Below are 12,048 nucleotides of genomic sequence, written 5' to 3'. Positions count from 1 at the left end.
AATAAACTTGATTGATTGATTGATTGAAGGGGGAGTTCAGAGATGCAGCCATGGAATTACAGAGTACGATTAAAGATTACACATGATTCAGACAAAAGGAAATCCATTAATATTATTAATCACTAAGACAAAGTATGTTATTATATCCCTTTCTGCTAAGGGGTTGTGAGCGGGAAAACGATTTGATTAATATCCCTCCTCTATTCGCGCTTCAATATCCGGCAAAGTTGAACGGTGACGGTCATTTCCACCTCCGACAGTTTCCGTGTGGCCACAATCAAGACACCCGCTGTAAACAAACTTTCAGTAACGGTTTAATTCCAGAAGAAGTACATTTAAACAAAAAGATATGCATATCAAAACAGGTGAGTTGTGGGTACCGGTAGCTATTAGCACATTACTTTGTGACTTTCTACTTTGCCAACGTTAGCAAAACGTTCTGAAATGAACACTCCCGGAGCCGGGGTGTTATGAAACTTATCTAACGTAATGTTAGCTAGCTAGCCAGGAAATTGTTTATTGTTCAAATGCATACTTGGAAGACGAACGGTAGATTGTATGGCCTTATTATAGTACCTCCTGCTTAGTTATAAGTTACTGTTATAAATAAATTACGTTTCAGGTTAGCTGACGTTGGCTACTGTTAACGGTACATACACGTTGCTTTTCTGTTTCTTAGCAGACTAGCTAGCTAGTTAGCAAGTGGTTGGTTGGCAAGGCAGTTCGATAAGGTTATAACGTTAGTTACATAGCTATTTGCTCATATGACATACAACTTGCATAAAATGGTTAACTAGCTAGTTACAAGTAATTTAAGTGTCATAAAATTTGCCACTGGATTTTTTTTCTGGATTCAGCTTAATCGGTAGCTAGCTAGGCCAACCGTGGCGTGCATTCTAGCTCTGCGTAGCTATGTGGCTAGCTAACGTTAGTTAGCCAGTTAACCCCAAGCCCCAACAAAACCTAACACAAGTTAAGATGCGTACTTTGATAGTTAGCTAGTTCATAATTTCACCAATATACCTTAACATAAATGCGTATTTTAAACTGTTCCCATTTTTTTAATATTTTTAAATTATTAGGCGATTTTAACGATCTTCCTTTGCCTTATATATAACTTTAGGTACGTGGGAGGCCAACACAGTGTGCGAGTCTGACACCCTGTGTGATCCTGCTGGCCTTGTGTCCTCCACCAACCCAGAGGCGCACATTGGCAACCGCCGCCTATCACCTGGGTCTGGCAACTGTGGTGGAGGAGGTGGAGGCTGCCCAACTGGGGTTGACCAGCAGCCCTGCCAAGCTTCACCTCAGGCCCTCGAGGGCAACCTGAACGGACCCGCCCATGTACATGCCTTCACCTACCGTAGAGACAGAGATCGCAGAGGCCAGCACAAAGGCCGTGGCCCTCGCAGAGAGGGGCCCAGGGGGGCAGGGCGTGTAGCAGATAGGCCCCCGAAGCAGAGCCAGAAGGAGAGGTGGGTGGAGGACAGCCTGTCTCTACTAAAGCACCCACCTGCTTTTCCAGTGCAGGACAGCCCTGCCAAGCTGCAGCCAACCATCAGCTATGCCTCGAAGGTGAAGTCAGGGGCTGTGGGTGGAGTGCTGGAGGAGGAGGGCCGCCCAGCCATCGGTGTCCTGCTGCAGAACCAGTGGGGACTTAGTTTCATCAGTGAGGTCCTCCAAGCCACAGAGGGGTCAGTTCCCTGCCCTGCCCCCGTAGCACCACCTCAGCTCACATTTGGAGGTGAAACCGCCAACCCAACACAAGAGAGGCATCACACAGTCCAGGCCAGTGGTGAAATCCCAGTTCCTGTCACTACCTCAATCTCCATTGACCAGTACAGAGAGGAGGAAGCAAAGATCAATGGGAAGCTGCTTCTCACCTGTCGTCATCTAAAGGAGGCTCTGCGCTATCACACAATAGGTAAGGGCTGATGTGGTTGAGACCTCAATAATATATGAATTTATTATAAATGTTATTTTTCTGTTGCATCTGTCATAAAATTGTGGTTGACGTTATATGCATCCTAACTATACCTTGTTCATTTTTAGAATGGAATGTCACCTGCAACAAACAGAAAGAAGGTGAGATGTTCATCAGGAAGGTCCATTATTAGAATTTGGGCCGGATTCTCCATGCTGGGCATTAGAATCTCTGAAGCAGGGCTCATAATTTTAAAGGATGTTTTCAGACTTCTAAAGTAGTCTAATTGCAAGAGAAAATCACATCCCACAACATCAGTGGTGTAAATTCAGTTTAGCTATATGCCTCCACCCCAAATTAATAGAAAATATGGTCACACAATAAAACCAGGAAATTAAACGGTGCTCATCTTTCCATTCATTTGGAATTGCGGTGTATAGCTGGATTTACACAACAACTGTAGTGGAACATGGTTTCATCTTGACATTACTTTCGAGGTTGGGGGAAAAAAACAGACAAACGTTACTTCAAATTAAATTGTCTCTTTAATGGTTTGATTTGTTAAGTGTTGATATTTTATTGTCCCACCATAATACGTAAAAACACCCAATAATACAAGACGGTTTAAACACAGATGGAACGATGAGACTGATATATAAATGTGAAGGATCCGCTTGGACTACTGACTCATGTTCCAATTTGAAATGACGGGCTGTGGTCTCTTGGTTTAGTTATAAAAAATCTTTGGTTTAAACGCGTAGAAGAATAAGTGCAATGCGTGCAGTGAAGAACAATCTCCTGTGGTTTCTCTGTCTTTGAGGGCACAGTCATTGAATTTTAGGTTGTCTCTCAATTCCATGGTATTTCTTTGTTATCACTATCAACTGATTCCCCGTTGCGCTTCGGGGGGGGGGGGGTGTTCAATTCCTATCTCTGGATGAATTTGGATGTTTCTCAGTCAAGACCTTCAGTGGAGGCTTGAAATGATTTTAAGGAATCCCACCAGTGGAGTGTCGTCCGCATATTTAAAGAATCCATGGGCTGGGCCAGAGGCTTGGCATTTGTTACTGTACAGTGTACACAGTATCGGTGATTGTACGCAACCTTGCAGGGCTCCCTTGTTAACCTTTCTAGATGAAGAGATGGCAGGGTTAAATCTCACCTGACTACAGTTTACAAGGAATCTGATAATCCACTGAAGTTCACCAGATTCTCAACAAGTAGATGGTGTTGAAAGCGCTACTGAAATCAAGAACACAATTTTCACTAGGCTATTTGCATACTCTAAGTGTTTGTGGTTATTCAACATGACCAGTAGGCAAATTGTTTTGGTTCTAGGAGAGATCCTACAAGTGACATCATTTAAACTTGCTGCATCTCGTCTGCAAAAACATTTGTATCATGCACCCTAATGGTTCTAAAGAAGGAAGGATACAACTTGAGATTATTTTTTTTAATCTAGTGGGTTTCCCTTTTCAGAAGTTCTTGCTGCAGCCCCCAAGGGCTAGATTGTATGAGAGGTTTGACAATGCTGTCTTATTTTCTGTTTCAGATCCCAATAAAGTAGTTTGGTATAAGAACTCCCTGGACCAGCCAGCCTAGTGACGCATGGACCTGTCTGCCACAACACCCCCCCCCCACACCACACACACACACACACATACACACACACGCACTCAGGTCGATGTCTTTACACAAAGCCACACAGACACTTTGGACTAACTCCTTGATGAGATCCACAACTAGGGACTTTTCTAACGCCTTCAAAGGCCTGCCTTAATGAATTGGACCTGGAGTTCCTATCAGCTCAAAATGATTCGTTTTAATGTCGTGTTGAGCTGGTCTTTTTAACAATCTCAAGAGCTGTCATTTTATTGTGAGGAACTGCAGTTTTATCAGACATTTTCAGTTTTGTCCTCTGTTGTGAGGGATCCGTCAAGCACTTTCTAATCTGTTGTGACCAATCCTTGGTACGCCTACCCTACCAGGTGTTTATTTTTTTCACAAATTTGAAAATGTTATACCTGCTTCATTTCACCGTATTTTACACGGGACAGATGTGTGATCATGTCTCCAGTTTACAGGGGTGCAGACAGCACAATAAGAACGCACCCTTCCCCTGTCTGATCCTAATGCTGTTTTTTTTGTACCCTGATTGGGTGAATGTTACTCATGTATCCATATGATTACTCATGATCACACTAGCTCAGTTTTTATGATTTGAAATTTTAAATATATAAAAAAAATACACTGGAGGATAAGTGAACAGTATTGCATAATAAAATTGAATGAACTTGACATGCCCCATGGTCTTACTGGTAATGCTCATACTTCATTGTTTATCATTTTCACATACGATACATAAAACCCACAGCAGTATTCGCTTTGTTAATAAGGACAAGTTTAAAATGTATTTACCTTTTTTTTTTTAAGTACACTGAGGGCTTGACTATCCTTGTCGCCGAAGTTCAGCACGATTGAAATGTAAAGGTTATTTCCAATTTAGTCGACATGCAGTGTTTACTGTGAATGCAGTGCTGCTAACGCAAGAACATTGCCTTTCAATTTCTATGGTGCTGAACACCTGCAATACGGACTGAATAAAGCCCAAAAATAATTGATTGTGATCCTTGGACGACTTGATTGGATAAATGCTCAGGAGGGGGAAAATCTGTTGCGTCTTGAGTTCAAAACTTGCCTAACTTTCTGCCTGAACAGATTTAAATATGTGGGGAAAAGGCATAGTGCCCTCACCTCTGGTGCAATGCATTGATTAGGGACCAGAAGATCACAGGTTCTAATCTTGCTGATCCCCATCCTCGAAAAAGGTACATTTCAGCTTTCAGTGTAAAGCAAATTTTTATTTAACGTTAAGCCAATATTGCCACCTGTCAATGATTTTAGAAGGGATGATTTAAATGGTTTGATAATCCAGATCTGTTTAGTTGTAAAGAAATCTAGCTACATTACAACGCATCACTGACTATCTCCGGAGGTGGTCAGGAAGATCTGATTACAATCACTTTTAAATGTATACATTTGTCAAAATATGGGCGCAATCAGAATGTTGACAAGATCAGGACACGTTAACACCAAGTATAAAGGTGGCTATATTGTGGACTAGGGGCTGGATTAAATGCGTATCGCGGAAGATCTGCATTATATTGAAATTTAAAGGCATAGTTCCTGCGTTCGCGGAGACTTCATTCACAGTAAACGTGCATATGTTGGCTGAATCAGAAATGACTTATTTTAATGCGGATCTTCTGCGATACGGATTGAATCCAGCGCTAGAGAAAGCCAAAAAATATCAAAAGATAAAGGTGTTTTCTCCAAATGCGGGAACATTGCCTTTACATTTCAATCGCGCTATAGCGCAGATTTTCTGCAGTCCGGATTTAATCTAAACCTAAAATACTAATGCGTGTGGCTAAAAACTGTTGTGTTGAGAGGTTCAGAACAATAGAAGTGAGGCATAGATAATTTCTACATTCTTTCCCTCCATCATGACACAACGCATACAATCCAGGTAAAGGGAAGGTGGGTGCAAGTTAGAGCCTGTTGGGTAGTGAGCTGTCAATCTCTCCAGGTCACCTCCACTTCATCTGTTCTGTACCTGCCAACAACAATGTTTCTCTTGTCACTGGATGACAGCACAATATGGTAGACCTGTTGTCAAAAATATCCAGTTAACATCTCAATACACTTTCGTAAAATAGACAAGAACTTCCTGTAACAGTTTAGCAAAAAATTTTATGTAAAGGGAATCACTGTACAATAGAATGAAAGGAAATCATTGTACTGTACAATATAAATATGATAAATCACTGTAATGTATAATAGAATATAAGGAAAGGGATTCACTGTATAATATAATGAAAGGGAATCATTTGAGTTGCAGGTATAGTGGAATTACCTTTGAGTGATCCATGAGTCTGACAGCTCAGTCGTCTGACCGGACCGGAACATCTCCCAGCCAGCCTGTGCAATCATTGCTCCGTTATCGATACAAAAGCTGTGACACAACGAAACAGAATATCACATTTTAATAACAGAAGAATGTACAAAGTTAAAGTACATTATGAAATTAGCATCAACATAAGCCATTTTACTTGTATTAGTTCATAAATAGTAAAAGGTAAGCATTGAATGTCTTAGTTACACTTGTCAGATCCCTTGTATTGAAAACATAGTATGTAGAACCTTACCTCTCATCTGTAGCGAAGAGCTTTGCGCCTCTCTCCTTGCACATGACTCCCATCATCTCCTGCAGACGCAGATTACCTACAGAGCAAAACCCTCATCAGCATTCCTGAAGGGTTGTGTTTGAGTTGTGCCCGTCTATAATGAGTGGTCAGCCAGATTTACATGATATTACATCTTATGTGTTTTAATGAATTACATTGGAAAGCCCACAACCCCCCCAATGAAGTACAGTTGACTTACAGCCAACGCCTCCAACGATGAGCACTTCCTGGGAGCTGCAGTGAGCCATGGCCCTCTCTGTGATCTCCACCAGCATGGAAAACAGGGTCTCCTACAGGACACACAAGTAGTGAACGGATCATTACACAGTGGTGTGCTCTGCCACCTCTCAGACAGTGAATGATGCCACCATGTAGCCGCCATCATTTTGAAGGGGAAGGGTGTTGCCGTGCCGATGCAGGAAACAGGCTGACAATGCACTGGGGCAGTTTATTGCTTTTGTTCTGACCTGTAGGGAGAAGCACAGGTCTTCTGCTGTACACTGATTACATTTCAACATCTTCCCAGCTGCTTCCTGAAAGAAAAGGGACAAATATGAACACATCAAACATGCACCCCTTATTATAACCACAGTCCATCTAACTATCACAAAAACCCTGTCTCTCCACAACAATGCTATGCAACCCAATGCAATGTAACCCAATGCAATGCAACTCAATGCAGAACTTTATTCCCACTTAAAGGCTCTGCATCTTACCTCGATATAGGATAAAATCCCAGAGAATGACACGTCCATCCCCTTCACTGTGTATGGAAGCTCCACATACTGTGTACCCCTGACAAAACAAACAGGAAATCAATGGTGTAAATATATACATATGAAAATATCAACTGGCCGACAGCAATTCCAAAGAAAACACATGTACTCACTTCTTGGCCATCTGCTCAATGTTGTATCCAGGGCTGGGATCATTGGAAATCTGAGCACAAACCATTTTGATTCATGAGAATGGTAAAACAATTCATAAAAGGTATAGTCCGAGTCCACAATAAATCTTAAAGAGGAGAAAAAATGATGTTGCTATCTCGTTTTAAAAACAAGATGCATGAAAAGAGGAGCAAATTTAAAATTATATTCAGCAACTCTTGTAAGACGATGGAAGTGGACTACATTTTTCCACATGTAGCCTTTATAGGAGCATTACTTAATCAGGTTTGTTTCAGTTTAGTCCCCCGAAGAGCCATGCAGAACTCACCTTTATCACCCTGGCAAACCTGTCCAGGCAGTTTCCCACTGCAATGTCGATGGTCTCACCAAATATCCTGTAGCGCCGCTCAGAGTATGCAATCACCTTCATGAGGAAACATTGCATTAGAGCACAACTAAACCCCAAACCCTCAGTTGAGACAGGTATGAGTGCTAACTTAGGGGAAACCCTAAGAACTCTCAAGTTGTGCGGGGCATCCCAAGTCTGTCTTAGTAAGTATGTATGGGTGACTGACCTGTGTGTTACCCCCACTGACATATAGCACAGTGGGGTTATTGGCTTGCGTGATGAGGCGGCCCATCTCAATGTGGCCAATACAGTGGTTGACACCCAGGAGAGGCTTCCCCCACAGCTGGGCCACTGTGCGCGCCACCAGAGCCACCGTCACCAAGGGGGCACCCATCCCTGGTCCTGGGGTAAATAATATTGTGTTGGTGAAAACTGAATGGTACTACAGGTCAGAAAAGGCCATTTCAGCTTTATAGGAATCAGTGACATAAGAGTTCCTGACCCTTTGTGTATGCCACGCAATCAACGTCAGCAGGCTTCAGCCCTGCCTCCTCCAGCGCCTCCTTCAGAACTGTTAGGATGACACTGCGGTGATGTCTGGCTGTCTCACTAGGCAGGAACCCTGGGATGGAGAGTTAGTCTGTTACTGCAACTACACACATGAGCATTAGGACAAACGCAATCGTTCAGTTGTCATTTGAGTCTACTTTGAATTCAACCAACTTGCCTTGACCAGGGGGTGTAATGTAGGTGCGTCTGGGGTTTGAGAGTACTTCCCCATCCCTCACAATGCCCACACCAATCTTGTTGGCACTGCCCTCAAATCCAATCACTACAGTCATGACAGCTAGAGAGGTTGAGGGAGATGGAGAATTATATTGTTATGAATAAAACAAAAACTTGTGCACATTGAAAGAATGTCGTAAATGTCATAGCTAGTGGTCTTGTGTGCATCTGAAAAAAATATGTTCAGAGTGCGATGACATAGCTACAAATACCAGAAACAGTTGCATACATCAGTTCATACAAGAATAAACAGTGCAATGTCAACGACTAAAAAGTACAAGTGTTCTTTTATTCATTCTTCAAAAGCAATACGAAAAGTAGAACATAAGCACTAGAATATAGATATCAAAACAGTGTCATGTTTGGTTAAAACTATTAGGAGCATCATTAGTTAGCTAACACTCGGGTTGCACACCAGGTGGCGATCTAGATCTACCATCAATTATTCATTTCACATGCCAAAAACGAAGGCACATTAAGAGCCAATTTCACGTGTTTTAAATGAAAAACATTATCATTTCAGTAGAGAATGCAAAAAGTGTAATACCAACCTTTCAGTTGCTGAGTATTTCGGGTTTCAGACAGTACTCTAGGCAGTGAGGACCCATAACAAGAGGTCGTTTGATGATTTCCTTACATAATTGTATCTTTCAAGGTATTGTATTAACCAAAACAAATTGGAAGCTAATTACAGACATTTAATGTTTGACGTAAACAAATACATAACATGCATAAAGAGCTGATACCTGGTGCGTTCACGGATTCAGAGGAAAATCACATCAGGCATAATATAGGGCAGCCTAACAGCAAATGCGTGTCTGTGTGACAATGTTCCTCAAAACCCACTGCTTTGTTTTGGAGGAGTGACGGCGCGAGTGTGACACGGTTGAATCCTTTGTTGTGAAAAAGCAAAGTAAGAATACTTTGGGTTCTCTCTAGTTCAATTCTTAATTTGCAAAGAAGTAGCAGTAGCAGCATTAGTTGCATTCATTTTCTGCCAGATTGCTCGTGCACATTTCCCCCATTTATTCAGACTCGATCTTCATTCGACATGGATTGAGCCATAGGCCGCACATAAAGTTATGTATATGTCCTAGCTAACTAGCTTATTATCAAAGATTCGCCTGTTTTTGCAGTAGTTACAGAATTGTTAAATGGATATGTAATGCAGTAATGTAAACATCTTTATCACATATCTGGCGTACAAACTAGTAGCTATTGTGGCAGTAGCTGATGAGCTAAGCATCGCTATAGTATTTGCTAAATTGGCTGCTATAAATAAAGCTAATGACTAGATCATATGTTTTTCTTTTCCCAGCGGCGGCGCGTGTGTACTTGTGTGTGGGTGTTGTGTGTCTTCGGGGCGTGTGTGGGATAAGAACGAGTGCAAGTATGTCGAAAAGATCGAAGAAAAATGAGCAGGAGGCTGGAGATGGTGACCATGACAACGGCACAGGTGAGACATCTAGTCAATTGATGTTAACTGTTTTTTGCGATATGTATCTTACACTTACAGTATGTCTGAAGCAGAACAGAATACAAATGGAAAGAACACTACCCCTCCTGTTTTCTCTGTCACCTTACAGCTTCCGCTGCCAAGAAAGGAAAGAAGGTCAAGGAACCAGAGGCCCCCATTCTGTACAGTGACCCTCCTGATAAGATGAACAGCAAAGATGGTCGTGCTGCTAACATGAAGATCACCTCCTGGAATGTGGATGGGCTCAGAGCTTGGGTCAAGAAGAAGGGCCTTGATGTGAGTTTGGGAACCACAGAGTCCAAAGCTGCATTACGACTTGGCATTGAGCTATAAATCAAATTGTATTAGTCACATGCGCCGAATACCACAAGTGTAGACCTTACAGTGAAATGCTTACTGACAAGTCCCTTGCCAACAATGCAGTTTTAAAAATATGAATAAGAATAATAAATAAAAATAACAAGTAGTTAAAGAGCAGCAGTAAAATAACAATAGCGAGACTATATACAGGGGTACTGGTACAGAGTCAATGTGCAGAGGCACCGGTTAGTTGAGCTATAGTGCATAGAATTGTTAACTACACATGTGAAATAAGTCCACACACTACAGTTATACAATGCATGAGATTTAAACATTGAGTGTCTATGAACGTCTGTTTAATACTATTGTCTGGTTCATTCATCTGCACAGTGGCTGCACCTTTACATGGCAGTGCAATGTGAAGGAGCTGACTGGTTATTTTCCCTCTCTCTTGCCCAGTGGGTGCGTGACGAGGCCCCAGATGTGCTGTGCCTACAGGAGACGAAGTGCGCTGAGAAGTCCCTTCCTGATGAAATCACCTCCATGCCCGAGTTCCCCCACAAGTACTGGGCTGGCTCCGATGAGAAGGAGGGCTATAGCGGGGTAGCTATGCTGTGCAAAACTGAGCCCCTCAAAGTTACCTATGGCATTGGTGAGTGAATGGCTGATCCTGGTTACTCTAGTTGGCTGTGAATGTCTTAACTTTACTCATTCAGACTGTTCTCTCCAGGTGTCCTAGTTAACCTGCCTATCCCCAATCTGTCTGCAGGTAAAGAGGAGCATGATAAGGAGGGCCGTGTTATCACTGCTGAGTTCCCCACCTTCTTCCTGGTCACCGCCTACGTGCCCAACTCTGGCCGAGGCCTGGTGCGCCTGGACTATCGCAAGACCTGGGATGTGGAGTTCAAGGCCTACCTGAGCGACCTGGACAAGCGCAAGCCCCTGGTGCTGTGTGGGGATCTGAACGTGGCCCATGAGGAGATCGACCTGAAGAACTCCAAAGGCAACAAAAAAAACGCAGGCTTCACAGCAGAGGAGCGTGAGGGCTTCAATCAGCTGCTGGCTGCAGGCTTCACCGACAGCTTCCGCGAGCTGTACCCCGAGCAGGCCAACGCGTACACCTTCTGGACCTACATGATGAACTCTCGGTCTAAGAACGTAGGCTGGCGTCTGGACTACTTTGTGTTGTCCTCTGCTCTACTGCCAGGCCTTTGTGATAGCAAGATCCGCAACCAAGCTATGGGCAGTGACCACTGCCCCATCACTCTACACATGGTTGTGTAGATCAGTCTGGCCAAAGTGCTGGATCAATTGTTTCCCAGTTCAATAGTTTTGGCAGTGTGGCCATGCATTGTTTTCTCATGTTAAATGTGACCTAGGTGGCGGACCTCAGATGAAGTCATGGCATTCCTAACTACTGAAACTAATCTGTATGCCGGTGTGCACACTCAACATGAGTGAAACATCAGAACCTACTGAAACTGGGATTCTCAAATGAGTTTACTTTCACCTCAAATCTTAAATTGTATAAACTAGTCACAATTGTCCTGTCACCCATTTGAAGTGACTATTCAACACTGTCCTTTACTTTCCCACCCACACAATGCACTCCTAAGTGACATCTGGTAACAAACTGCATAATCCCTGCAAGTCCTCTTGAGGCACTGTGTTCTTTAAACATGTGAAACTGATGTTGGTGCTAAATAACTGCTAGTCTGTCATTGAAACATTGCTCCTTTGAAGGGAATGTGAGTCCTATTTTGTTAATTAATATTATATATAATGGTAATGAAGTCATTACCATTAAGTGAATTGATCAATTAAATCATGGTACAGATTTAGCATGCAAACATTCAGACCCAGATTGATGGCCAGTATTAAGATTGTCAAATGGTTCAACCTCTGCAAAGCTGATATGAGACCAATGTCAGTGGTATCTCACCCCTTACTGCCAATGTTCGGAGCAAAGTTTCTAAGACATGCCTGTTTTGTAAAAAACAAAAAATCCCAAACCATAGCTTGAGTTTTTAGATGGTAAATGTACCCATGCATCTAATAAAGTTTAGTTTTACGTATGC

General features: G+C 42.6%; 3 protein-coding genes across 3 annotated transcripts; 2 read left to right on the top strand and 1 right to left on the bottom strand.

The window, feature by feature from the left end:
• Window positions 1-207: 207 nt before the first annotated feature.
• Window positions 208-4,222, top strand: LOC139533727 (uncharacterized). The gene is made up of 4 exons (XM_071332042.1): window positions 208-365; window positions 1,124-1,924; window positions 2,053-2,085; window positions 3,477-4,222. Exons 1-4 carry the CDS (start codon window positions 350-352, stop codon window positions 3,524-3,526), a joined length of 900 nt encoding a protein of 299 aa, XP_071188143.1. The 5' UTR covers window positions 208-349; the 3' UTR covers window positions 3,527-4,222.
• Window positions 4,223-4,764: 542 nt separating this feature from the next.
• On the bottom strand, window positions 4,765-8,868 carry LOC139533725 (tRNA N6-adenosine threonylcarbamoyltransferase). The gene is made up of 12 exons (XM_071332040.1): window positions 8,745-8,868; window positions 8,135-8,254; window positions 7,910-8,029; window positions 7,634-7,809; window positions 7,387-7,482; window positions 7,061-7,110; window positions 6,888-6,966; window positions 6,639-6,704; window positions 6,371-6,461; window positions 6,133-6,208; window positions 5,841-5,939; window positions 4,765-5,540 (listed from the first exon to the last, which is right to left on the bottom strand). Exons 2-12 carry the CDS (start codon window positions 8,247-8,249, stop codon window positions 5,501-5,503), a joined length of 1,008 nt encoding a protein of 335 aa, XP_071188141.1. The 5' UTR covers window positions 8,250-8,254; window positions 8,745-8,868; the 3' UTR covers window positions 4,765-5,500.
• A 95-nt stretch (window positions 8,869-8,963) lies between these two features.
• On the top strand, window positions 8,964-12,047 carry LOC139533726 (DNA repair nuclease APEX1-like). Its single transcript, XM_071332041.1, has 5 exons — window positions 8,964-9,106; window positions 9,512-9,649; window positions 9,780-9,946; window positions 10,430-10,622; window positions 10,740-12,047. Exons 2-5 carry the CDS (start codon window positions 9,586-9,588, stop codon window positions 11,252-11,254), a joined length of 939 nt encoding a protein of 312 aa, XP_071188142.1. The 5' UTR covers window positions 8,964-9,106; window positions 9,512-9,585; the 3' UTR covers window positions 11,255-12,047.
• Window position 12,048: the final 1 nt, after the last annotated feature.

Source organism: Salvelinus alpinus, chromosome 11 (assembly GCF_045679555.1).
Source record: "Salvelinus alpinus chromosome 11, SLU_Salpinus.1, whole genome shotgun sequence".
NCBI classification, from domain to species: Eukaryota; Metazoa; Chordata; class Actinopteri; order Salmoniformes; family Salmonidae; genus Salvelinus; species Salvelinus alpinus.
This window is presented reverse-complemented; position numbering and strand designations above follow the sequence as displayed.